Raw genomic sequence first — 27,874 nt, 5'->3', positions numbered from 1 at the left:
TGAGTATTTCTTGCACTTGAACTTATCTGGTGCTAAAATCCCTCAGCTTCTGTATGTCTGGGAAAATCCTTATTTCTCCTTCATATTTAAAGGGTAATTTTGCTGAATGTATTATTTGTGGCTGGCAATTTCTCTCTTTTAGATATCTGAATATTTTGTTCCACTCTCTTCTGGCTTGAAGAGTTTCTACTAAGAATCAGATAATATTCTGATGTGTTTTCCTTTGTAGGTCACTTCCTTCTTTTCCCTGTCTGCTTTGAGAATTTTTTCTTTGTCATTAATTTTTGACAGTTTTAATACAATGTGCCTTGGAGAGAGCCTCTTTGGACTGAGGTAACTAGGTGTTTTGTTTGCTTCTTGGATTCAAGGATCTAGTTCTTTCCATAGGTTTGGGAAATTCTCATCCACTCTTTATATCTGAATAGGCTCTCCATTATTTTATCCCTCTCTTCTTCTTCTGGTATGCCTATTATTCTAATATTGCTTTTTCTGATGGAGTCACATAGTTCTCATAGAGTTCTTTCATTTTTCTTTGTGCTTAGATCTTTCTCTTCTTCCCTCTGCATCATTTCTAGATTCCTATCTTCGATCTCACTAATTCTTTCCTCTATTGGGTTGGCTCTGTTTCCTATGGTCAGTAGTTCAATCCTAATCTCCTTCATTGCATGCTTTATTTCCAGGATTTCTGATGGGTTCTTTTTTAAAGTTTCAATCTCTTTGGTAAAGTACTCATTTTATTTATTAATTTGTTTTCTGACTGCATTAAATTGCCTGTGTGTGTTTTCTCACATCTCACTGAGTGTTTTCAGAACTACAATCTTGAAATCTCTGTCATTTTTATCACATATTTCCATGTGTTCTAGTTTGCTTCCTGAAGATTTTCATTTTCTTTCTGAGCTTCCTCATTACTGTGGTGATTCATGGGATTTGCTGGTCTTCTCTAAGTATTATTATCGGCATTTCTCTGGCAGCTTTCTCTTAAGAGGTCTTTCTACTATTTTCCAGTAGATGGTGCTGAATCACAAGGTTTTTACCTCTGTGATCTCCTAGACTTCACCTCCATGGCTTCCGTCAGATAGTACAGCCATTCTGCTTAGAGGTGGGGTTTTTTTGGTCCTCATAGTAACGGTGATCCCAGACCTCAGGGTCCCCTTCCAAGAATCCCATCTGGATTCTGTTTCCGTTTCCCCCACTAATAAGCTGTGCCCCTGGGTCAGCCATTTAACTTTTTAAGCCTCTGTTCCCTCATCTGTAAAGTTACATTAGACTGATAGATTTGAATGTCCCTTCTACTTCCAAATACCAGCTACAATGTGAACAAATAGGTCAAATTAGGTTAGATTTTTTTATTAAAACCCACAACACACCTGTTACATACGCAAGAATCATTTTCATTTAAGTTCTTAAAGTACATAAGACCTGCTAAATCCACGAACAAATGTGATCCAAAGAGTATGAAGGAAGAAGTTCAGAAGAGTAGGGGTTTTATTCCGAGCTCTGCCACGAGCTTCCTGTGGAAACTTAGAGGAGTCACTCTCCCTCTCTGGCTCTTTGATGTAGTCTCTCTTTGGAAGATAAGATATAGTGAAAGTTCCCCTGTGTGTACTATAAGCAGGCAACCAACGTTTTTTTTTTATCCTAACCTTTGAGTAGATTCTAGAAGTTCTTGGTTAGGGTACAACATCTCTATTCTCAAAAGGTTATTATGATAGTCAGTTTATTGCCAACCTAACAGCCATTGATCTTCTTCCTTACTATTTCTTTAGATATCAGTGCAGCAACAATGTTCTCAAGGAAAGCAAGGCCAGGGGGTCATCTTAGTGCTTCAATTTCTCTTTGCCAATTATTGACCTGGAAGGTGGCCCAAAACTCAGTTCTTGCAATAAGATTTACGAGAAAGTCTACTGGTGTTTCAGGTGGTTTCTCTCTGGACAAAAGACACTATATATATGAGCTTTCCTTTCACTCCTGCTTGAGATGCTAATAAAACGTGAGGGTGTGATGTGTTGAGTTGTGACAGCCATCTTATGACTGCAAGGTAAAGTCTAAGAGAATCATAGACAGAGTATCTGGAGGGCACTGGCTGAAACTTGGAACTATCTATCTCCGGAGTTCTTACCTCCACAACAAATCGATGTTCTATGATGGGTGATGGTTAATTTTATCTGTCAACTTGGCTAGGCCATGATATCCAGATAATTGGTGAAGCACTATTCTAGATTCCATGGTAAGGTAATTTTTAGATGAAATTAACATTTGAATCAGTAAATGTTAATGAGTAAGGCAGATTACATTTCATAATGTGGGAGGGCTTCATCCAATTATTTGAAGGCATTAAAAGAAAAAAGACTGAAGTCACTTAAGGAAAACGGGTGCCTTTAGACTTGAGCTGCAACATCAGCTCTTCACTGGGTCTTATGCCTGCTGCCCTACCCTAAATATTTTGGAATTACTTGCCTATACAATCATGTGAGCCAATTCCTTAAAATAAATCTCTCTCCACACACACATATATATACACAAATACATACATAGACTTCTGGTCAGGATGGCAGCATAGGTAAAAGCGGTATCGCCTCCTCCCACAACCACATAAAAATTACAACTAAACTACAAAACAGCCATCATTTAGAACCACCTGAAATCGAGCTGAATGGAAGTCCTATAACTACAAAATTAAAGAAGAAGCCACACCGATATTGGTAGGAGGGTGGAGGCAGATGGGCTGGTCCCACACCCACGTGTGGCAGATAAAAATCAGGAGGACACCTCGGCTAGGAAGGTCCTCCCCGAGGAGTTAGGGGTCCCCGTCCCACACCAGGCCCCCAGCTCAGGGTTCCAGTGCCACTAAGAGAATCCCCATGACTTCTGGCTGCAAAACCAGTGACTCCCAGGCTGAGGGAGGCTGAGGCTGTGGGAGCCCCAGGCAGCTCCTCTTAAAGGGCCCACACACAGACTTACTCAGACCTGCTCACTCCAGGCTTCAGCATGGGGGAGGCAGCATGAAAGGCACCAGAGACAAACAGAGAAGAACTGAGGTGTTTAGCATCTGGACTAGAACTGGAGAGGCAGCTTTCTCCCAGACCTGCTTTCTGAGGTCTTTGTTCCTTTGGTGAGCCCTCCCCCAGGGAGAGCAGACCCCCATATCTGGGACTCCAGCAACCTGGCTCACACTGATTGCCCCACCCTGGTGATTCCTTGAGGCCCTTCCCCACCCAACTTTTGGGCTCACCCAAGCTGTTTCCAGTGGTTTTACCAGAAGATTGGCCTCTTTTGGCTCCTGCTTCAGATTTTCTAAATTCTCTCAAACAAGCAGCATCTGGTCTCAGCAAGCCCCATACCTCTCAATAAGGGGCCCCAGACCTGGCACTAGAAGCAGCCAACCTTGGTTCACAGTTTGGCTTTGCCTGGGCACCTCCAAGCCCAGCACAAGAAGCAGCCGACTGCAGATCACTTTGTAGCTTATACCTGGTGGTCCCGAGTAGAATACAGGCAGTGGCTGACCTTGCCCCAGACCCAGCACACCCAGTGGACAGCTTCAGACCATGTCAAAGCACCACCACGCAACCACTTACACAAGTGACACACTCAAGAAATGGACTCAGTGGGTACCAGAGCCTTGCTGAAGTAAGTCTTGCTCTGTGTGGTGGGCCCCTACACAGCTGATTATCCAAAGTAGTCAGAGGTCAGTGGGCACAGCCAGTCCTTGCAGATGACCAGCCTGAGTAAAACCCTCCTGCTGATGTACCAACAGCAATTAAGACTCAATTATAACAGAAGGGTGTAAAGTCCACATGAGGGCTGCACCTCAAGGGCCCAGTTGGGTGACCAGAAAGGCTGTGCCACTGGACCCTACAGGACACCTACTACAACAGGCCACCCTAGGAAGACTAGGAGACATCACAACTCTACCTAATACATAGAAACAAATACAAGAAGGCAACCAAAAATGAGGAGACAAAGAAACATGTCCCAAATAAAAGAACAGAACAAAACTCCAGGAAAAGAAATAAATGAAATGAAGATAAGCAATCTAACAGATGTAGAGTTCAAAACACTGCTAATAAGAACACTCAATGAACTTAATGAGAACTTCAAGGAAATTCGTGTGAACATTAAGGAACTTGGTGAGGACCTCAAGAGAATAATAAAAGACCAGTCAGAAATAAAGGATGCACTAACTGAAATCAAGAACAATTAATCAATAGTAGAGTAGGTGAAGCCAAGAATCAAACCATCGAATTGGAATATAAGGAAGCAAAAAAACACCCAATCAGAACAGCAAAAAGAAAAAAGAATCCAAAAAAAATGAGGATAGTATAAGGAGCCTCTAGCATAACTTCATGCATACCAACATTTGCATCATGGGAGTGCCAGAAGGAGAAGAGAAAGAACAAGAAATTGAAAACCTGTTTGACAAAATAATGACAGAAAACTGCCCTTACTTGGTGAAGGAAACAGACATACACGTCCAGGAAGCACAGAGTCCCAAACAAGATGAACCCAAAGAGGCCCACACCAAGACACATCATCATCAAAATAAAAAAGGTTAAAGACAAAGAGAGAATCTTAAAAGCAGCAAGAGAAAAGCGGTGAGTTACCTACAATGGAGCTCCCATAAGACTGTCAGCTGATTTCTCAAAAGAAACTTTGCAGCCAGAAGGGAGTAGCAAGAAATATTTAAAGTGATGAAAAGCAAGGACCTACAGCCAAGATTACTCTATCCTGCAAAGCTATCATTTAGAATCGATGGCCATATAAAGAGTTTCCCAACAAGAAAAGCTAAAGGAGTTCATCACCACCAAACCAGTATTATATGAAATGTTGAAGGGTCTTCTTGAAGGAGAAAAAGAACAAACATATGAACAATAAAATGGCAATAAATACATATCTATCGACAATTGAATCTTCAAACAAAATGAGCAAGCAGAACAGAAACAGAGTCATAGATACAGAGAACTTTTAGTTGGTTGCCAGATGGGAGGGGGGTTAAGTGAAAAAGATGAAGGGATTAAGAAGTACAAATTTGGTGTTAGACTGAGGAACCTCAAAGAGAAGGGAGGAGGCGGGGCAGAAAGAGAAAAACCAAAGAACTTATATGCATATATGCATAACCAATAGACACAGACAATAGTGTGGGGAAGGCAGGAGTGGGTGTGGGAGTGGGGAGGAGAGTGTCAAGGGGGAAAAAGGAGGGACATTTGTAATACAGTCAACAATAAACATAAGTTTAAAAATAAATAAATAAAATAAAAAACAAATACACACACACACACACACACACACACACACAACCTACTGGTTCTATTGGTTCCATTTCTCCAGAGAATCCTAATATATGATATACAATAATGTTAGGAATGATTTTTGCCTACAAGTTAAAAATCCCAACTGACTCGGTGACTTTGTTTCTCACCACCTATTATTCCCCCTCAACATCTTATCACCAAAGCCCTTGATTTTAATATACTGGAGCTTCAACAAACCCACTTTTTTTAAGAGAGAGGGAGAAACATTGATGTGAGAGAAAAACATCAATTGGCTGCCCCCTGCATACCCCCCACTGGGGATCGAGCCTGCAACCCAGGCATGTGCCCTGACCAGGAATCAAACCAGGCAGACCTCTCAGTCCATGGGACAATGCTCAATCCACTAAGCCACACCACCAGCTGGGTATATATATATATATATATATATATATATATATCCTAAACGGTAGCCACTAACCACAGGTGGCTATTAAATTTTAAATTAATGAAAATTAAATGATGTTTAAAATTTAGTTCCTCAGTCATACTAGACATATTTCAATTGTACAATAGCCTTGTATGGCTAGAAGCTACTTAGTAGACAACTCCAATATAGAACATTTGACATTTCTTTTCAGAAAATCCACAAATTACAATCCAATTCAAGGGGTTATGTGCACTTGAGTTCCCTCATCTCCTGTCCTCTTCAGAAGTGAGGAGCCAGCTGCTACCAGGCACAGGGTTACAAGCTTCCTTCAGTTTGGTTCATTTGAGCAAGGTCACCCTTGTAATTACAAATATACCCTTGAGTAATTCAAGTGGAAAGGACACTGAGATAGAGAAGAGCATGTAACAGTCTTGTTTTCATTGCAGACGGAAGAAAAAACTTTTGGTATCTTTCTGTTCAATGATGCAATTTCCTTCTGCTCTTGTGAAGTATGGCAAGGGGGATAGATGTGACCTCCTCCTGGGTCATGGACTATTCTGTATCATTGACAACATGGATGACATTCCCTTTTAACCCTCTACTCTCCACGCTAAAGGCGGTCACTTTTCTATTTTGCAAGGAATGACTACCTTGTAAAAGGATCGTATCCATAACATGACCACATTAGCCTGTGTGGGTACATTTCTAGATTACTTGAGCAAAGATGGCCACTCTATGCCAGGTACTTTACATAGGTGATCTCATTTAGTATTAAGTAGAGTTGCTTTGAGTTTGCAAGAGAGTAGATCTGTCTTCCACAGAGACACAATAAACAATTGCTGAACCAAATTCCCTTGCCTCTTTCCAAATTAGCTTACGTTTTCCTTGGATGTAGAGCAAAGACTTTTTAATACAGCCAGTGATGACATAAATTGGAACAAACACTTGGAGATCACTTTGGCAATATATCTAGTAAAGATGTGTATGTCCTACAACCCAGAAATTCTGTTTCTAGGTTTAAAAGTTTCAAACGGCACCCGGCCTGCGTGGCTCAGTGGACTGAGCATCGTCCCATGGACTGATCTGATTCCTGCACATGCCCAGGTTGTGGGTTCGACCCCCAGCAGGGGGTGTGCAGGAGGCAGCCAATCTATGTTTCTATCTATCTCTCCTTTCCTATTTCTCTAAAAAAAATCAAATAAAAATATTTTAAAAGTTTCAAACGTGCACAAGAAGATATGTGCAACACCTTTATAGGAGTATTGGGGGTGCTAGCATAAAAATGGAAGCAACTGACTCATCAAGCAACAAGAAAATGCTTAAAGAAATCATGATACAGCCTCACAATGAAATACTATGTAGCAATAAAAATGAAAGAACTCGCCCGGCTGGTATGGCTCAGTGGTTGAGCATTGACCCATGCACCAAGAGGTTGCCGGTTTGATTCCCGATCAGGGCACATGCCCAGGTTATGGGCCCAATCCCCGGTGGGGGGCAAGCAGGAGGTGTCCAATTGATGTTCTCTCTCATCGATGTTTCTATCTCTTTCTCCCTCTCTCCTTCTCTCTCTCTCTCTCTCTCTCAAATCAGTGAAGAAAAAAATTAAAAACAAATAAATAAATATAGTTATAAAAAAATGAAAGAACTCCAGTTACATATATGAACACAGATGAATCTCACATACAAGAGTGGATAAAGTAGGTTTATATTTGTGAATATGTGAAACACAGTTTCTTCTTGTATTATTTATAAATTATGGTATTATTTATTTGTATTACAACTGGAAACCTACTTTTGCCTATTCCTGTATATCATTTTGAGTACAAAAAGAATACATGCAGAATCATTCTTTTTTTATAGATATGAAAAGCCATAGCAAAAATATATCATGTTTACTATGTGTATCAGACATTGCTGTAAGCATTTTATACATAATAACACTTTTTTGTTTTTGTTAATCCTTACCTGAGGATATTTTTCCATTGATTTTTAGCTAGAGTGGAAGAAAGGGAAGGAGGGAGGGAGGGAGGGGGAGAGAGAAACATCAATGCAAGAGAGACACATCAATTGGCTGCCACATACATGACCCTGATCGGGTCCAGGGATCAAACCTGAGACCGTTCAGTCCATGGACTGACACTCTAACCACTGAGCCAAATCGGGCAGGGCTTCATAATAATACTTTTCAATCATCACAACAACTCTGTAAGGTAGGGATTATTATTCATCCTGTATAGATAAGGAAGCTAAGGCCCAGAGACGTTAAGTGACTTGTCCAAGCTCAACAGTTGAAGAGTAAATTGAAGAGCTGGGATGCAGACCCAGGTAGTCTGGCTCCAGAGTACGCAGTTTAACTACTGTACTATGTAAAACAACACTAAATATTGCTTCTGGAAATTCACCTATGGGGCCAAAGGGAGCAAAAGTCATAACAGGGGAGGAAGGTCAATATGTGAAGATTATCGGGAGGATAAACCCATAGTGCTTCCTTCAACCACTGCCCTAAAGAAATATTAATTTTTAATGTTAGTTTTTGAATTTAAAAAAAATTATAACATATGGTCTGAAAAAAAACTGAACTCATCTGTGTAATCAGAACTCAGATCAAACAATAAAATGTTAACAACACCCTTAAAGGCACCCTTGGGCCTGTTTTGGTCATTAATACCCCCACTTTGGGTTAACCACTATCCTTGCATCTAAAACCATCACTCAGTTTTACTGGTCTTTGAACTATTGTAAAAATGGGCTCATATAACAGGTATCTGCTCTTATGACTGGACCTTACCCCTGAGCCTTATACAGTGGTGGACAAAAGTAGATCTATAGCCTGGCCAGTGTAGCTCAGTGGTTGAGTGTTGACCCATGCACCAAGAGGTCATTGGTTCGATTCCCGGTCAGGGCACACACCCAGGTTGTGGGCCAAATCCCCAGTGGGGGGAGTGCAGGAGGTGGCCCATCGATGTTCTCTCTCATCAATGTTTCTATTTCTCTCTCCCTCTCTCTTCCTCTCTCGTTCTAGATTCAATGAAGAAAAAAAAAATTAAGTAGATTTACAGTTGTATGTGAAAGAATTTATTTTTGTATTACTATTTATTATTGTATTATTTATTATTATTATTAACCTACTTTTGCCCATGTCTGTATTTGTTAGATTCATCCACACAGTAGCTCTAGTTCACTCATTGTCATGACTGTAATGTGACGTGAACCTATCACAATGTATTTCCCACTCAGTTGTTGACAGGCATTATCAATATTTTTTCAGTGCTTCCCTAGCATCCCCACAAACCTAGGTCTGGAGTGCAGTGTAGTGGAAAGGGTATGGTTTCTGGAATAATAAAAATCTAATTGAAGCTTGCTTCTGTTAATATGTGGCATATACAATGTACGTGTTATTGGTCAGGTTATTTGGCCATTATGAGCCTTGACTTTCTCATTAGTGGGATATGAATAACGATGCTCAGCCATGATAACATATAGCAAGTACCTAGCAGGTAGCAATCATTACTATAAGACTTGTCAAATATTTGATGTTGGCTTGAAAGTCACTTGTGTGTTATGGTCACATAGCTTAGCTCTTGTAGCCTTCCCTTCTCCCAGGACATGCACTAGCCTTTGGAATGCAGGTCCAACTAATACCTTTGGCTTCATCTACCCTAACAGGCTTCTGCCTTGGTCCACCTTCAGTATTTTTTCAACCCCATTTACCTCCAAATCAAGTCCTTTTCCTAAACTTCTTTCTATAATGTCTATTCATGGAGGAAAAACAGCGACAAGACTGACAATCCCATGTCGCTGCCAACGCCTTCTTGCCTGCCATCTATTGGGTGAGAATACACTATATCACAGCTTCCACCCCAGCTCCAACTCTCCAAAAAGTGGGCTAAATACATCCTCAGATGTGTTAGACAGTTTGGCCCTGGTCCCACCAGAGACCACACAAAGGCTCGATTCAGTGGCTGTTCCTCTCTGGCAAGGACATCCTTGAAAGAGAACTGAAAACATCATACTGTGGGCAACTCTGACAAGACCCCAAAAATATGAATCAAAGGGTACAAATGCTCTCCCTGTCATGCGTCTAAGGGGGATGACTGAATCTTTATTCTGCAGTCTCCAAAGAACAGCCCAGCATTTCGCTCTGCAGGGTGAAAGACCCATTATGAACAGAGATGGACTGAGCCTTATTTGTCCTCCCTTGACCTTGGGGGGTGGGCGCGAGTCATATGGTGGTGAGAAGGGAAATAGTGGTCAAAAGGGTTCTGCTAATCAAGTGATAGCTAAAATACACACATCGGGAGGACTCACAATCTTTGCATGTGCTGAGACTTTTGAGAAGCGAGAGGGATAGAAGGAGTTAACCAAACAGGAGTTTAGAGTAGGTGGACAAAGAACTGTAAATCTAGTAGATAAGAAATTAGGAGAAAAGGGTAAAGAAGGGGATCATTCTTGATCTATCCTAGTCACCAGAAATAAAGACTTATATTAACTCAATAAAAGAAATGTCAAAGTAGCCCACTCGGTGTGGCTCAGTGGGTTGAGCATCGCCCATGGACTGAGAGGTCCCAGTTTGATTTCTGATCAGGGCACACACCCAGGTTGTGAGCTCAATCCCCAGCAGGGGGCATGCAGGAGGCAGCCAACTGATGTCTCTCTCAGACATTGATGTTTCTCTCTCTTCCTTCCTCTCTCTAAAAAAAAATCAATATAAACAGATTTTTAAAAAGCAGAAATGTCAAAGTACATGGACTCAGAGCCAAGAAACTTGAGTTCAAATACTGGATTTATAACTTTCTTTGGGCATTGTAAAATGAGCCTAATAATATCCACCAACAAGATTTAATTAAGGCTCCAGGCTAGAATAGTAATGTTATCAACCCTAACAGTGAAAAGTGAAGATGTGGCTGACAGGAGTTGAGGGTTAAAAGGTAGTAAAGGAAGACAGAGGTGCTAATTTCTTCATCTTACAAAGCTGAAGTCAAAAGTTGATGGACTAAGAAATAGAGGTTTAAGTATATTATTTAAGGTAACAGAGGTAAGCAATAGAAGAACTAAAAGGATAATTATAATTATCATAAACTGGAAGAAGAGGAAAGACGAAGGTATAAGCAATGATCTCTTATATTCATAGCATGAAGAAATAATTCTAAACTTGATAAATCAAGAAATAGCAATATAAGCACATTTTTTCAAAAATATAAAAATAGTCATTAAAATAATACAAATAAAAATGGATACCCTGGCCAGTGTTTCTCAGTGGTTAGAACATCAGCACATGAACCAAAAAGAGTCATGGGTTTGATCCCCAGGCCCGGTCAGAGTTGTGCGGGAGGCAACCAATTCATGTGTCTCTCTCACATCAATGTTTCTCTCTCTCTCTCTCCCTCCCTCCCTCCCTCCTAGTTTATCTTAAAAAAAATCAATGAAAAAATATCCTTGGGTGAGGATTTTTTTTTAAATGGTTAAAAATGAATGCCTAGCCCTGGCTGGTGTGGCTCAGTGGTTGAGCGTCGACCCATGCACCAAGAAGTCGCTGGTTCAATTCCCAGTCAGGGCACATGCCCAGGTTGTGGGCCCAATCCTCAGTGGGGGACATGTAGGAGGTAGCCTATTGATGTTCTCTTTCACATGGATATTTCTACCTCTCTTCCTCTCACCTCCTCTCTGTAAAATCAATAAAAACATATTTTTTTAAAAAAGAATGCCAATGAGGAGTAGGAAAAGATGAAGAAGAGATGTTTTCACAGATCCTATTGTAATATTTTATATTTAATTATATGTGTATGTGTGTCATCTATTATTTAAATTTTTAGAATACAAAAACAAAGCACCATTTTTCAAAACTTAATGGTTGTAAAATGTAAGTAGTCTGATGAAATTGTAGATTACACATTTAAAATTAAAAAACAAATGTTCTCTAATTGCATAACTATCCAAACTGCCATATAGAAGTTGAAAGGCATCTTTTTAAATTGAAAAGGGAGAACTATCAGGTTTTAGCATAAAGGGGTGGTTTACAAATATGTTTGAACCAATATAGTCCTATTTTAAAAGAAATATTGCCCCAAAGTCCACCAGATAAAACAGATCCAAGGGAAACTGCTCCAGCTAAGGTGGGGAGTTAGGAGCCCCACCTACACAGTTTCCCCTGAGGGGAAAAAACCTCAGCTGGAGATGATACCTGGGAAATCATCTGGTCTTACAGTTATTCAGAAGCAACTGCGTAACCTGATGGGAACTGGTTATCTTTGTGAAATGACTCAAGTTAGAAAATAGCCTTCTGACATTTTGTTATTGAATGACCCTGTCTTCTGGGACACAGTCACCCAAGTGGACCTGACAACAGAGTTCACTGGCCTGCAAACTGACTCTACAGAGTGACTTGCATTAGCCAGCAAAACCATCTCGGACCAACAGCTCAAAATCTATCAACAGGAGAAAAATATTATTTGAGTGCCGTAATTCGCTCTCCTCCACGCTTGTCCCATTACCTTTCCACAGATTCCACACAAAACATTCATTATTTCAAAAGGTCATAGCATCAGTCATTTGAAAAGGTTAATCATGTTTCAAAAAGAAGATGTTTATTCATAATGTGTCCCCGCTTAGTTTCCAGCGCTTTGTTATTTTGTATCTTGTTTTAAAAATATCTATGACAAAAAGACATCTCCCACATCCTGCAGTGCCACCTTCACAGATCTGGAAGACTGGCGACATATGAAACCTCTCCATAAATCAGTAGCCACTTGGGAAACATTCATTGTCCCTACCCTCTCTTTTTGCCTCACGCATTAACATCTCTTTTTGATTTGTAAATCAGAGTAAGTTCATCACCAATTGGAAAATTTCACTGGCAGTGTTCTATTCTCCCCATTTGCTGCCAATGATGACGGTGATGATGATGATGGCGACCACCATGACAGAAAACACTTAACATTACTTTTCAGGTATTGTTCTAAGAACTTGATATATGTTAACTAATTTAATTAATTCTATCCCTAGGTGTATATGAATTTTCTTTCAATGCTGCCTCCCATTGATTCTGGACCCAGAGAGCACATGAAATTGCACGTGTTGTCTGGCAAAGGTAACTACGTTGTCTAGTTCAGTGTTACCAAATAGAAATATGATGCAGGCCACATCTAGAATTTTAAAATCACTAGTAGTTGCCCTGGCCGGTTTCGCTCAGCAGTCAGAGCATCAGCCCATGGACCAAAGAACTGGGTGTTTGATTCCAGTCAAGGGCATGTACCTCCAGTTGTGGTTCAGTCCCCAGCCCTGGTCCAGCACATCAATGATTCTCTCTCTCTCTCTCTCTCTCTCTCTCTCTCCCCCACTCTATCTAAAGATAAATGGGGAAAAAATCCTCAGGTGAGGATTAAAAATCACTAGTAGTCCCATTAAGAAAGGAAAATGATTTCAGTTTTATATCCCACCTATGAGTAAAATCATATGGTTCTTAACTTATTTTGCCTGACTTATTTTACTTAGCATCACCCCAAATAAAATTAATTTTAAAACCTTCCCAAAAGGAAAAAGAGTCAGGTGAAATCAACTTCAATAATATATTTTATTTAACCCAATATATCCAAAATGGTATCATTTTAATGTAATCAATATAAAATACAGGGTGTCCCAAAAATTGTTTACAGGGTATCTGTAGATACTATTACATTTTGAAAATGAAATGTATTTTAATAAACACTGGCTTCACAATTAAAGTTGTGTACACATTTTGGGGGACACCCTATATTAATGAAACATTTTCCATTTCTTTATATTATCCTCAGAATCTAGGATATATTTTATATTAAAGCACGCTAAATTCTGATAGGCCAGTTTCTACCACTCAATAAATACAAATTTAGTTAATTACCCTGATCATTACAAACAGAATATGTGAATAGGAGTTATTTGCCCATGGTTTTTGTACACATGAGAAATCTGAGGCCCAGAGAGAAGTAATATTTCTCATAAAGTGAAAGGGAGTCCTAGTCTTACAACCAGAAAAACTGAATTCAAACCCAAGTTCTGCCACTTCCTAGATGAGCATCTTAGCCATTACACCTCACTGAATCTTAGTGTCCTCATCTGTAACCAGGGGATAACAATCTCTACTGTTCAAGGCTGTTCTGAGGTTCAAATGAGAATATACATCTATAACTGTAAGGCCGTACAGAGCACATACCACCACCAATAAAGTCAGAGCCATCTCTCAGCAGTGACAGAAACCAGTATCAAAAATTACTAAACTACAAACTTATTAAACTAATATATATATTATATTATATTATATTATATTATATTATATTATATTATATTATATTATATATTATATTATATATAAGGAAACTAACTGTACAGTACCATACAGGCTGAGGAAAGGTACCCCAAGGAGAATGAATTTGGAAGGGGTTCAGATCTCCCTGGAAACGGTATAATTTAAGCCACTGAACAGCAGAGAAGTTTGCTAGACTGGCCTGGTGTTCTGCAGTCACTAAGTGAGCAGGCAATCTCCAGAGTGCGCGTGGGTAGAGACAGGCAGCAGCCAGTGGACTAGGGATAGAGGGAGGATGGGAAAACTCTAGGTTGAGGCGAGCTTCGCGGGGCCAGCCTGCCTCGGTGGGAACTTCTCAGGGTACAACCAGGCTGTGTGAGAGTTGATAGAGGAAGCAGGAAGTAGCAGCTCTGTCAGTCACTGAGGGACTGCATATTCCAGGGATGTGGCAGGGCCAGAGCCCCACCAATATCTCACTTCCATTCTACTGACCCACCTGTGCAGCAGCTGCAAACTTCAGGGGTACCCCTTCTTCCTGCAATATCCTTCTAGCACCCTCTGTTGAGAAAGCTTAACATCTTGCTCACTAAACAGGAGAGATGCTCAAAGGTATTGAGGAGTGTTAGAATTAAGAGGCAATAAATTAATAAAACAAAGAGGTAGCCCTGGCCAGTTTAGCTCAACGGTAAGAGCACTGGCCTGCAGACTAAAGGGTCACGGGTTTGATCCCCGGCTGCGGTCGGGGTTGTACAGGAGGCAACCAATTGATGTGTCTCTTTCACATCTCTCTCTCTCTCTCTCTCTCTCTCTCTCTCTCTCTCTCTCTCTCTCTCTCTCTCTCCCTCCCCCTGTCCCTCCTTCCCTTTCTTTCACTGTATCTAAAAATCAATGAAAAATATCCCCAGGTGAGGATTAACCACCACCAACAAACCAAAACACAGGTGTAGACTAGAAGCTACATTTTCTAGTCCATTTTCAGAGCTCTTTCTGCTACCTTACATTTTACTACTAGGAGAATTTGAAATCGTTTTCTGAAAATGACTTGCACACCGAACGTTGGTCACCTTCCTCGTAGGTGCACAGACTGGCCCCACCAATAAAGAAGTGCGGGAGAAAAGACCGACAGGAATTTAACCTTGGTGAGTCCAGTTCTTCATTGGGATAATGGGTACTATACATCCTATAGGTTTGCTGTAAGAATTAAGGAAGACAGTGTATGTAAAATCCTCAGCCCAGGCCTGGGACATCGGAAGTATATAACAGAAATGCATTTCCCTTCTCTCAGTTGACACGAGGTCAACCACTGCAGCAAATGCTTCCTTTCCAGGAACCAATGTAAACCCCGTGGAAGGGTTTTTACGCCATCTGTCCTTCATCCTCTTTATTCAGGATTATGCAAAAATCATCACGTCACTTAACAAGTAGCTATTTTCATACCACACTTGTGGTTGTAAAGCTTCTTCTCTCCTAGTATATACTTTTCCAAGTAAGTATTTATATCAACGAGACTCCAGAGGAAGTGAGTGGAATCCAGCCACTCAAATAATGTCTATGTCAACTTGCATGATGACATCAGGCAGTGGGAGCACCTCTAGTCTGCTCTTTCTTCTCATAACTGCTATTTCCATATCCGGGATCCAATCTGTCTGTCGTGATATTCCAAATGAGAAGCACTGAATGCTGTGTTCTTAGTCCTAAAGGGGCCAGATGCTTGGTCAAGGTGCTACATTTAGTTCTAGTAGACTCTCTTGGTTACATGGCACATACACATTGAAGTTTACCAAACAGGCTTACACCTAGCTGATAAGAATAAATCGAACAATTATCCATACCCCTTTATGAAACACCGGAACTCAGAAATCCATGAGTAGTCAAGATGAGATCATCTGGTACAGGGTTGTCCAACCGAAATTTCTTCAGTAATGGAAATGTTCTGTATCTGTCCAGTACAGTGGTCACAAGCCACATTGTGGCTATTGAGCTCTTGAAATGTCACTCGTAGGACTGAGCCACTGAATTGTTCATTTATTTGATTTACATACCTATTGGCTACCATACTGGACACCACAGATCTGGATAGTGTGGTTCCATGGAATGGGGGTTTGAAGCTAAACAGATCCTCAGATCTAAATTCTGGCTACTGTCTGTCACTCACTAACTATATAACTTTGGCCCTCTTCGTTACCTTGTCCAAACCTCAGGACTCATTTATAAATAGGTCTTAAAATCTAGCCTTTCGGATGTGCCTGCTGATCATACTAGAACCTCACAGGATAGTTGGAGTTAGAGAATGAATATAAAGCATCCAGCCCAGAGCTCAGCACACAGGAAGTAGTCTTTAAATAACAGCGATTAGCCCTGGCCAGTTTGGATCAGCAGTTAGAGCGTCGGCCTGCGGTCCAGAGAGACCTGGGTTCAGTTCCCACGAAGGGCATGTACCTCAGTTGCACTTTGTCCCCGGCCCTGGTTGGGTCGTGCAGGTGGCAACCACTCAATGTGTCCCTTTCACATCGATGTCTCTCTCTCTCTCTCTCTCTCTCTCTCTCTCTATCTCTCTCTCTCTCTCTCTCTCTCTCTTTCTCTCTCTCTCTCTCTTCCTGTCTCTCCCTCCCAGTATATCTGAACAAAATATGGAAAAATGTCCTTGGGTGAGGATTAAATAAATAAATAAATAAATAAATAAATAAATAACAGCGATTATTATCAAACTCTTCATTTGCAAGATAGAGAACGTGAAGTTACAAAAGGACAAGTGTCCTGTCCATAGACACATAGCTGGTTAAAAGCACAGTCAGAAAGAAGCCAATTAGTTTTCTCATCTTTTTTGATGATGAGTTTTCTTATAGACACAAACCCTTCTCACCCCAGAAAACTGAAAAGTAGTTGCCAACAACTATTCAGCTGCTATAAAACATATATTTCTTATGCACATAGAGAAAATGTACCTTGGTGAAGCCTATTTGCTCCTTCCGAAATTTTTCCAGGGGTTTGATCAGCAAATCACTAGCATTGTGTACCTAGAGAAAAGAAAGAACACACAGAACAACTTTTAGATTAGCAAAATTCAGATTCGAGATTCCCTGTTGCTGGGGCCTTTCCTTGCATGAAATCATCCGGCAAATAGTTGATGAGCGTGCTGGCTCTTTTCTTGTTGTTGCTGTCTTCTTCCCATATCAGTCTCTTAAAACCAAATGCTTTGAGAGGAAAAGAGAGAAGAACATTAGGGGCATTTCTCTGTAATTTTCCAGTCATCTGATGCAAGATTTTAGTTGATAAATATCCACAGTCTTGTCCAGAAACAGAACAGGAGGCCTGAAGTATATGTGGTAAGAAGAAGAGAAAGGGAATGAAAAAATACATGAAAAAGCCAATTCCACCAAGCACAAACCTCTTCATGGGAGGCAAATGAGTCAGCAGTAATAGCATTAGGATAGATTGTTTCCAGTCTTGCCGTGGTATGTATAAAACCAGAACATTTCCTTCAGAATTTGGAGTGTATTAAAAGCATCACAGAGAACACTAGACCAGGCCTCCCAATTACCTAATTATACATGCTCAGGACATGATAGGAAGAGCCAGTCTAGGTACTAAATATTGGCACTGATAGCTTCCAGAGATATAACATCATCTCCAAACTGGATCCCTTGCTCAATGGGCAGGTAGAGATATACAAAGCTTTGTCTTTCTAAATCTCTTTGTAAACCTCTTGGAAGGTGGCATCTGTCCAACGCAATAAGTGGAGCTTGTTTCTTCAGTGGTGTGAAGTATCTGCACTTCCTCGGACGACCTCAGCAAACACATCTGAAGGGCTGGACTTTAGGGCCCATTGCATTCATTTTGATCTCCTACAACATGGGGAAATGAGGGACTGGCTTGTCAGATGAGACATAAAGTATCAGATAGATCTTCACAACAAAAATAGAAGACAGAGTAGAAAACTAATTTTTTTTAAATTTATTTTTTTTATCCTCACCCGAGGACACTTTTCCCATTTTTTGCACAGATAGAGTGGGAGGGAGAGAGAAGAAGAGAGAGAGAGAGAAACATTGACGTGAAAGGGACACATCGAGTGGCTGCCACCCGCACGACCAACCAGGGCCGGGGACAAACTGCAACCGAGGTACATGCCCTTAGCGGGAACCGAACCCGGGTCTCTCCGGACCGCAGGCCGATGCTCGAACCGCTGAGCCAAACCGGCCAGGGCTAGAAAACCAATTTTGACGAGTATTCTCAAAACTAAGAAGTAATTTTTACACTACCACCAAAAAGCATGGCAAATTGGGGAATTAGTGCGTGCGTGTGTTTGTGTGTGTGTGTGTACTAATATTTATTTTTATATACTATATAAATGTATCCAGGTCCTGCAGGCACTTTGAATCTCCTGTGTTGTGTTCATGTATGAGACAAGATTCATTAAATAGGCAAACTCTTTTCCAATCAAAGAGCTCCACTGCTGCCCTGGTATTAAAAATAAAGACATCAGCCCAACCGGTGTGGCTTGGGGGTGTGAGCATCGTCCATGGACTGAGAAGTCCCAGTTCGAATCCCAATCAGGGCATATACCCAAGTTGTGGGCTTGATCCCCAGTAGGGGGCGTGCAGGAGGCAGCCGATCGATGTTTCTCTCTCACATCGATGTTTCTATTCCTCTCCCCTTTCCTCTCTCTCTAAAAAATCAATAAAAACATATTTTAAAAAATAAAGACATCAGTGACTCTCCTTGATTGAAAACAAGAGTACATCTACTAAAAGTACAACCCTGTGTCTCAGCATGCTCTACACTTCTGTGAATTATAAATTATGTACTATCAACTTTACCCACATGGAAACAAATTAAGTCTTGGTGTCATATCCAGCACAGGGAGTCATTTTTCATCTTTTGTAGAGGTTTTAAAACATGGTCCTAGCCCCAGCCAGTTTGGCTGAGGGGTTAGAGTGTCAGCCCGCAAACAGAGGAGTCACAGGTTCAATTCCAGGTCAAGGGCACATACCTGGGTTGCAGGTTTGATCTCAGGCCCTGGTCAGGGTCATATAGGAGGCAACCAATCGATGTCTCTCTCACATTGATCTCTCTCTTTCCCTCTCCCTCTCCCTCTCCCTCTCCCTCTCCCTCTCCCTCTCCCTCTCCCTCTTCCTTCCTCCTTCCCACTCCATCTAAAAATCAACAGAAAAATATCCTCAGGTGAGGATTAACAATAACAACAACACAAATGGGTAGAAAATTCTGTGACACTCCTCTCATTGAGAGGTGAGGTCTCTGTCCCCTCTACCTTGAATGTGATAGGTGGTTTGTTACTGCATTGAATCAACAGAGCACAGAAGAAGTGACCCTATGTGACTTGCCACTTCTGGAAAGAGTAGCATGTGTCAAGCCGCTGTATGGATTTGCATTCAGCTGGGCCCTTGCCTATTCAGGTACCCAGTTTGTTTATGTTCCAAGAGGGCGTTTTGTGGCATAAGTAGGTATGACAGCAACTTGTCACCCAAGACCCATATGTGTGGGCCTGTCTCAGTCTAGGAGAGTAATGCATAACTCAACAAAATTGGAGTCCATGGTTTTCCCTTAACCACATTGGCAATACTGCTCCCAGTCTCCTGCAAAACAAATCGACACCCTGAACCTCTTCATCTCTTGGACATTCATTGGTTATTATACTGCTTCCTGCCAAAACACAGAGCTATAGATGTAAGAAAAGGTCACGCTGAAACTTGGTTCTTTTTTCTCTTTCGTTCTATTTTATCCTTAAACACCTTTGAAGAATTATCGCAACAACTTATTCTGTATCAACTATAATTAAAAAATAAATTAATTTTAAAAAGAAGAAGCCTTAGCAATGACTCATAAAGGCCCTTGGAAGTGAACTTGGTCCTTATTCCCCTCTCTGATCATTACATCCATTTTGTGAGCTCTACAGGAGAAAAGTCCCTACCTGTTATCTCAGGGTAGCATCCCCAGCATAGTAAGTGACATTCTAAACACATTAGTGAATTTATCTAATCAGGTTTCTATTGAATGAAGCCCATATTAGCAGTAGATAGGGCATTAAGCAGGGTAGAGATAGTATTCAATCCAGTGTGCAGAAATGCTTAGGAATCTTAGATGGTTAACTATTTACCAAAAGGAGGCATAAAGGATACACTGTTTTAAATATCGTGGGCCTCTTTAGGTTGTTCTTGACTGTCCTCAAAGACAGACCTTGCACACTGCCTAGAGAGTCCCCTCCAGAGTCACAAAGGCACCTAGGCAAGCTTCCTTAATCATACAGGACTTCTGTCACCCAGACTTCTGAAGGCCATCTTCTGAGGTACAACCTCCCTTAGGGTACCACTTAAGATATCACAGCTGGGATGCTCCTCTCCATTTCTTCCATCCATAGTTCCTCCAAAAATTTAAATTTTTTTCTGAGGATGACTAGAATATTTGCAATTGCCACATGCTAGGGCTCTGAACTTCCTTCCTGTTCTTCTAAAGCTTCTTTTGGCCTCTTCTCATAGAAAGGCTAAAAAGCTGATGAACACCTCCCACATTACCCATATTGGGGTATAGGAGTCCTTCCACCACAGGTCTGGGAAATGGAAGAGGTGCAGTCAAGCAGTGAATTCTTGGCATATTATGAAAGGCCCTCATTGAGCCCAACCTTCACAGTGTTCCTGAAATTAAATGGGAAATGGGGAGCCAACACTCAGTACATGATTGAAGAGTTGTAGGGACAAAAGGGCACAATGTAATTCAAGACAGAGGAAAATGAGTCAGTCCTTTGGCAAAGAGACAGCAAGAAGGGTGAGAAAAACAACATCTCAAAAGATGAATCCCACTTCAATATTGTAGAGCTTTGTAATTGGGTAAACAAAAGAAATCAAGAAACAACTACTGCTGAAGAGAAGTACAGCTGAGCTTTCTAATGGCATCTGAATGAGATGGGGGCGAATGCCTTTGAGATCAACATTGGCAGCAGTCCACAAACTCTTAGGGCAGAAAAAAAAAACAAAAAACACATTAGTAGAGTATGGATTAGTCAGTGGGCCATCTACCAGACTCCAAGGAAACTACCCACGTCGGTCTTTTGGTATCCTTAGAAGCAAATCTCTTGAACTAAGAAATTTCCTAAGTGAAATTTCCACAAGCAGAATAATGTGAACATTAAAGATAACTAGAAACAACACATATTATCAGTGTTTTGTGCTATTAATAAAACACTTCCAGCCCGACTGGTGTGGCTCAGTGGTTGAGCATCAACCCATGAACCAAGAGTTCGCCAATTTGATTCCCGGTCAGGGCACATGCCCAGGTTGTGGGCCAAATCCCCAGTGGGGGGCATGCAGGAGGTGACCAATTGATGTTCTCTCTCATCGATGTTTCTATCTCTGTCTCCCTCTCACTTCCTCTCTCTCTAAAATCAATAAAGAAAAAAATTTCAAGCACTTCCATATTCATTTTATCATTTTAAATATTTGCAACAACCTTGGGAGGTGGAGATTATTTTCCTCATTTTTCATACAGAGAAAGAAAGACTCAAACAAATAAGTGATAAGACTCAAGTCAACAAATAAATCAGTGGCACAGTCATTATTAGAGCCTAACAGTCTCTAATTCCCTTACCTCCAAGCCCTGCTTTCAGTGCTACTCTAGGAGCCTAGGTGAAATGAGAGCAACATTCCGAGAAGCAAGTACCACAATGTTGAAAAGGAAGAGTGATTATAGATGAAAGAACTCTTGATATTGGAACAAATGGGCTTAACAAAACTGGTCTGCCAATCGGAAGTCATCTTGTGAGAGAAAGAGAAGGTAGAATGATTTGTTGTCCTCTACAAAGTTCCAACAACCAAGGAGGACATGAGCAAAAGACCTGAACACATACACCTCACTAACAATGATCTACAGATGGCAAGTAAATATATGAATAGATGCTCCACATCATACGTCACCCGTAATGAAAATTACAACAGCAATAAGATATCACCACATACCTATTAAAATGGGTAAAATCCAAAACACTTGACAGCATCAAATGCTGGCGAGGATGTGGAGCACCAAAAATGCTCATTCAGCCCTGGCCGGTTTGGCTCAGCGGTTGGAGCGTCCGCCTGCGGTCTAGAGACCCGGGTTCGGTTCCCGCTAAGGGCATGTACTTTGGTTGCAGTTTGTCCCCGGCCCTGGTTGGTCGTGCGGGTGGCAGCCACTCGATGTGTCCCTTTCACATCGATGTTTCCCTCTCTCTCTCTTCCTCTCTCTCCCTCCCACTCTATCTGTAAAAATAAAAATAAAATAAAGATAAAAAATATATAAAAAAAAAAAAAAAAACGCTCATTCATTGCTGGTGCTAATGCAAATGTTAGTCACTTTGGAAGACAATTTGGCAGTTATTTACAAAACTAGACTTACTCTTATCATACAATCCAGCAACTTCACTCCTTGGAATTTACCCAAAAGAGTGAAAATTTATATCACATAAATCTGCACACATGCTTATAGCAGCTTTATTCATAATTGCCAAAACTGGAAGCAACCAAGATGGTCTTCAATAGGTGAAAGGATAGACAAACTGTGGTACATCTATGTAATGGGATATAGATCAATGATAAAAGGAAATGCGCTAACAAGCCATGAAAAGATGAAAAGACATGAAGGATCTTTAAATGCATATTGCTAAGTGAAAGGCACAAAACTGAAAAGGCTACAGTGATATGACATTCTAGAAAAGGTAAAACACGGTACAAGGAAAGATCAGTGTTTGCCAGGGGTTCGTAAGTAAGGGAAGGGGGAAAGGATGACTAGGTTGAGAACGCGGAATATTTAGGTCTGTGAAAACATTCTGTATGATACTTTATTGGTGGATTCACGTCATTACACATTTGTCAAAACCCATAGAATGTTTAATACAAAGAGTAAACCTAATGTAAACTACAGACTTTAGTTAATAGTATTGTGTCAATATTGGCTCATAAATTGGAACAACTGTACCACACTTGCAAAATGTTGAAAATAGTGGAAACTGTGTGGAAAGAGGTAGGGAAAGAAAGGGAGTATATGAAATCTTTGTCTTTCCACTCAATTTTCCTGTAAAACTAAAATTGCTATAACTATTAAAGTCAATTTTTTTAATTAGACTTTAAATGTAGGAAAAAAGTCTTCATAATAGATTCAAATTAAATAATCATATATCATATATAAATAAAGCCCATACTATTTCTGGAAGCAGAGACATAAATAAATGGAGAATTTTCTTAAGAAGACTAAAGACCACAATTTTAGTGGCCATATTAAATAGTCCAGTTTAATGTCCTCTGAAATGAATAGGAATGGGATTTCCACACTAATTTCTCTCTACCTGAGAGGCTAAACTCTCAAGGTGGGAGCTTGAGATACAGTAACCAGATCTATTTCCTAACTGTGTGTAGTACCAGGCACCCATGAGACAGAAACCCAAACAACAGAGCATCCATCTAATCAGTGAAGACAGGAAAAATCCCCAATATCAGCAATGATCTAGGCTCCAGGCCCAGTGTCAGTGACCTACCATCATCATCCTTTCATTTTCAACTTCATTGAGTAATTCAGCAAATTCCTTGAAGGATTCAGCTGGAAGGATAAAATAAAAATAAACCAAATTAATCATGGTACTTGATAGGCAAGTGGACAGAGATTTGTGCAACAGGAGGTAAGAACTTGTGTCCCAAGCCCACATGGCCACTAAAAGAAGTCGTCAAATCCAAGGCCAATAGAAGAATGTGTTCAGTGCCTGTAGAATGTTTTTTTTTGTTCTATCTTTTCCTTTTTTTTTTTTTTTTTGCCAATATCCCTACCCAAGAGATTTTTCTTCAGTTTTATTGATACAATTGACATACAACACTGTATAAGTTGAGCGTACAGCATAATGACTTGAGATATATATATATTGTGAAATGATTACCATAAGTTGTTAACATCCATCACCTCATGTACTCACAAAACTATGTTTTTCCTTGTTATGAGAACTTTCAGGAACTAACTCTCTTTATAACTTTCAACCATACTACACAGCAGTCTTAACTACAGTTACCACGTGCATAACATCAACAGTACTTAGTTATAACTGAATGTATATGCCTTTGGATTACCTTCACCCAATTTCCTCACCCCACCCCCACCTCTGGCAATCACAAATCTGACTTCTTTTTCCATGAGTTTGGTTTCTCTAGATTCTACATATAAGTGATATCATACAGTATTTGTCTTTTTCTGTCTGATTTATTTCACTTAGCACAACCCCCATACAATCCATCCATGTTGTCACCAATGGCAGGATTTCCTTCATTTCTATGACTGAATAGTATTTTACCGTGTGTGTGCACGCGCGCATGTGTGTGTGTGTAATATTTTCCTTATCCATTCATCTGTCAATAGACACTTAGGTTTCCATTTCTTAAATATTACAGACAATGCTGCCATAAATATAGGAATGCAGATATCTCTTCAGCATTGTAATTTCATTTCCTTTAAATATATAGCCAAAAGTGGAATTGTTAGATCATAAGGTAGTTCTATTTTTTTAATTTTTAAAGGAAACTCCATACTGTTTTTCATTGTGGCTGCACCAATTTACATTCCCACTAATAGTGCACAAGGGTTCCCTTTTCTCTACATCATCACCATCAATTACATATTGACATTTTTATAATAGCCATTCTAACAGGCAAGAGGTAATATTTCATCACAGTCTTTACTTGCATTTTTCTAATGATTAGTGACGCTGAGCACCTTTACATGTACCTGTTGGCTACTGCAATATCTCTTTTAAAAAAGTCTGTTCAGGTCCTTTGCCCGTTTTTAAATCAGATTATTTGTTTTTGTAGCTATTCAGTTGTATGAATTCCTTACTTTTTTTGGATATTAACCCCTCATCAGATAGATTATTTGCAAATATTTTCTCCCATTCCATTGGTTGCCTTTCCACTTTACTGATTATTTATTTTGCTGTACAGAGCTTTTTAGTTTGATGTAGTCCTACTCGTGTATTTTTGTTGTTGTTGCTTGTGCTTAAGGTATCATATCTAAAAAGAGGATGGCTAAGACTCATCCCAAGAACCTTTCCACAATGTTTTTCTGAGAGTTTTGTGGTTTCAGGTCTTACATTTAAGTCCTGAATCCATTTTGAGTTCATCTTTACGAGTGGTGTATTATCAGGGTTTGGTTTCATTCTTTTCCATGAGTATATCCAATTTTCCCAGCACTATTGATTGAAAAGATGATCATTTCTCCCTTGAGTATTCTTGGCACTCTTGTCGAATATTAGTTGACTGTATATGCTTGGGTTCATTTCTGGGCTCTCAATTCTGTTCCATTGGTCTATGTGTCTACTATTAAGCCTAAATCCATCTCCCTGCATTGTAGCTTTGTTTCTCCTCAGGTCCCTGCAGAGGTTTTGTGGGACTGTAGATGAAAAGTCATGTGATATGTTAGAAAGAACATCAGATGGAGTAATACGTGAGGAAGGTTCTGTTGTAGGAGACAAGACAAAGAAATAGGAGCATAAACTTTAGAGAGATAAACTTGGATTTCCAACCTCAGTCTACCATCATTGATGTACAACTTTTTAAAATTTCTTTATTGATGTTGGAGAGAGAGAGGAAGGGAGAGATAGAAACATCGATGAGAAAGAATATCGAATGGCTGCCTCCTGCACTCACTCCACTGGGGATCAGGCCCACAACCTGGGCATGTGCCCTGACTGGAAATCGAACCAGTGACATCTTGGTACACGGGTCAACCCTCAACCACTGAGCCACACTGGCCGGGCTGATATGCAACTTTTAACTAAGTGACTTGATCCCTTTGAGATTCAGTTACCTACCTTGTCAAATAGGCATGATGAAATATCTGAGACTGTTGTTTTAAGGACTAAATTAGAAGGTAAATGTAGAGTGCCAACACACAGAAGGTAATAAACATTACACCTTTTCCCCCACCCCAATATTCTACTCTCCTAATGCCAGTTCTGTCACTTACTGGCGAGGTGACTGGGCAAGTCCCTTCTCCCAGCTCTTCAATTTCTTAATATACTAAGTAAATAAACAAATAAACCAATCAATAAATAAAAGCTAAATTAAGCAAGGTAGTCTTTAGTGCCCCTTTCAATTCTAATAACTACTACTTTAATGTTCCCAACTTCTCACCAGAAACAGGAAGTATATTCTCAAATGTTATCTGAATTACAGCAGACATATTAAAAGCACAGAGAAACAAACGCATCCATGTTAATATTTTTAGATAAAAAATAAATTTCCCTCCCTAAGAGAACTGGACAACTAATCCAGCTTTCCAAGTACCAAGGAAACTATGTTTAAGTTCAATACAGGACACCAGAAAATGGCATTCTTTCTTCTGAGAATTAAGGTGCTGTACATACCCAGGGAAATCACCTTTGCAAACACCGCAAATTAAAAGCAATATTAGCACAGAGAAGAAAAATACCCTAATCAGAAAGAGTAAATAGGAAAAAATGAAAATGTTTACTGACCTGCTGTTCCAAAATAGACTCAGAGATATATTTTTCTGTTGTTTTGGCATTTTTCCAGGCAAGATCAGTTTGCTTCTTATCTTCCTTGGAAATATGCCTATTCAATTATTTTGCCCATTTTGTAATTGGGTTATTTGTGTTTATTGAGTTGTAAAAGTACCTATATATTCTGGACAAAAGTCTCTCATCAGATAGATAATTTGCAAAATTTTCTTGCATACTGTTGACTGTCACTTGAAGAACAAAGCGTTAAAATTTTGTTGATATCCAATCTATCTACCTTTTCTTTTGTCACTTGTACTTTTGTTGTCTTATCTAAGAAACTGCTGTTTAGAAAAAAATATGAAGAGTTATACCTTTGTGTTTTCTTCTAAGAGATTTATAGTTTAGCTCCTACTTTAGCTTCTTAATCCATTCTGAGTTCATTTTTGTATGTGCTCTGTGGGAGAGGTCTAACTTCATTCTTTCACATTGTGTCTATCCAGTTATCTCAGTATTATTTTTTATTAAGTTCATTGGGGTGACATTGGTTAATAAGATTATAAAGGTTTCAAGTGTATATTTCTATGATATATCACCTGTATATTGCATTATGTGTTCACCACTCAAAGTCAAATCTCCTTCTGTCACCATATATCTTACCCTTTTATCCTTTACTACCCCCACCACCATCCTTCCCTCTGGTAGCTACCATACTGTCATCTGTGTCTATGAGTTTTTGTTCATCTTGGTTGTTCATTTGTTGCTTTCAGTTTTATATCCCATATATGAGTGAAACCTATGATTCTTGACTTTTTCTGTCTGACTTCTTTCACTTAGCATGATAGTCTCAAGATCCATTCATATTGTTACAAATAATAGTATTTCATCTTTTCTTATGGCTGAGAAGTATTCAACTGTATTTATGTACCACATAAGGCATTGGCCTTCCAGCATTATTTATTGAAAAGAATGTTCTTTCCCCATTGAATCGTCTTGGCACACTTGTCAAAAACCAGTTGACCATAAAGTAAGGGATTATTTTTGGTATCTTAATTCTATTCTATTGATCTCTAAATCTGTCCTATGACAGTACCATATAGTCATGATAATGCCCTTGCAATGAGTTTTGAAATGGGACAGTGTGAGTCATCCAACATTGTTCTTTTTCAAGATTGCTTGGCTCTTCTAGATAAGTCCCTTGAATTTCTATATGAATTTTAGCATCACCATTTTTATAGTTATCACATTGAATGTGTAGACCAATACAAGGATCATTGCCAACTTAACAATATTAAGTCTTCTGACACACAAACATGGGATATCCTTGTTTTGGTATCAGGGCAATGTGTTACAGATATCACCCCCCTTTTTCCCCCATTGACCCCCTCCTCCTCAATCCCATTCCCCTCCTCCCTTCCCCACACTATTGTTTGTGTCCATTG

General features: G+C 40.0%; 1 protein-coding gene across 1 annotated transcript in view; it reads right to left on the bottom strand.

The window, feature by feature from the left end:
* The window catches only part of OPHN1 (oligophrenin 1), a 293,249-nt gene that overhangs the window by 138,648 nt on the left and 126,727 nt on the right, over positions 1–27,874 (bottom strand). Inside the window, exons 4-5 of the mRNA XM_036271467.1 lie at positions 23,472–23,533; positions 16,900–16,971 (exon numbers count right to left, since the gene is read on the bottom strand). Coding sequence (XP_036127360.1) covers positions 16,900–16,971; positions 23,472–23,533 — 134 coding nt within the window. The remainder of the gene's footprint in view (positions 1–16,899; positions 16,972–23,471; positions 23,534–27,874) is intronic.

This window comes from Molossus molossus, unplaced genomic scaffold (genome assembly GCF_014108415.1).
Source record: "Molossus molossus isolate mMolMol1 unplaced genomic scaffold, mMolMol1.p scaffold_m16_p_2, whole genome shotgun sequence".
Classification (NCBI taxonomy): domain Eukaryota; kingdom Metazoa; phylum Chordata; class Mammalia; order Chiroptera; family Molossidae; genus Molossus; species Molossus molossus.
This window is presented reverse-complemented; position numbering and strand designations above follow the sequence as displayed.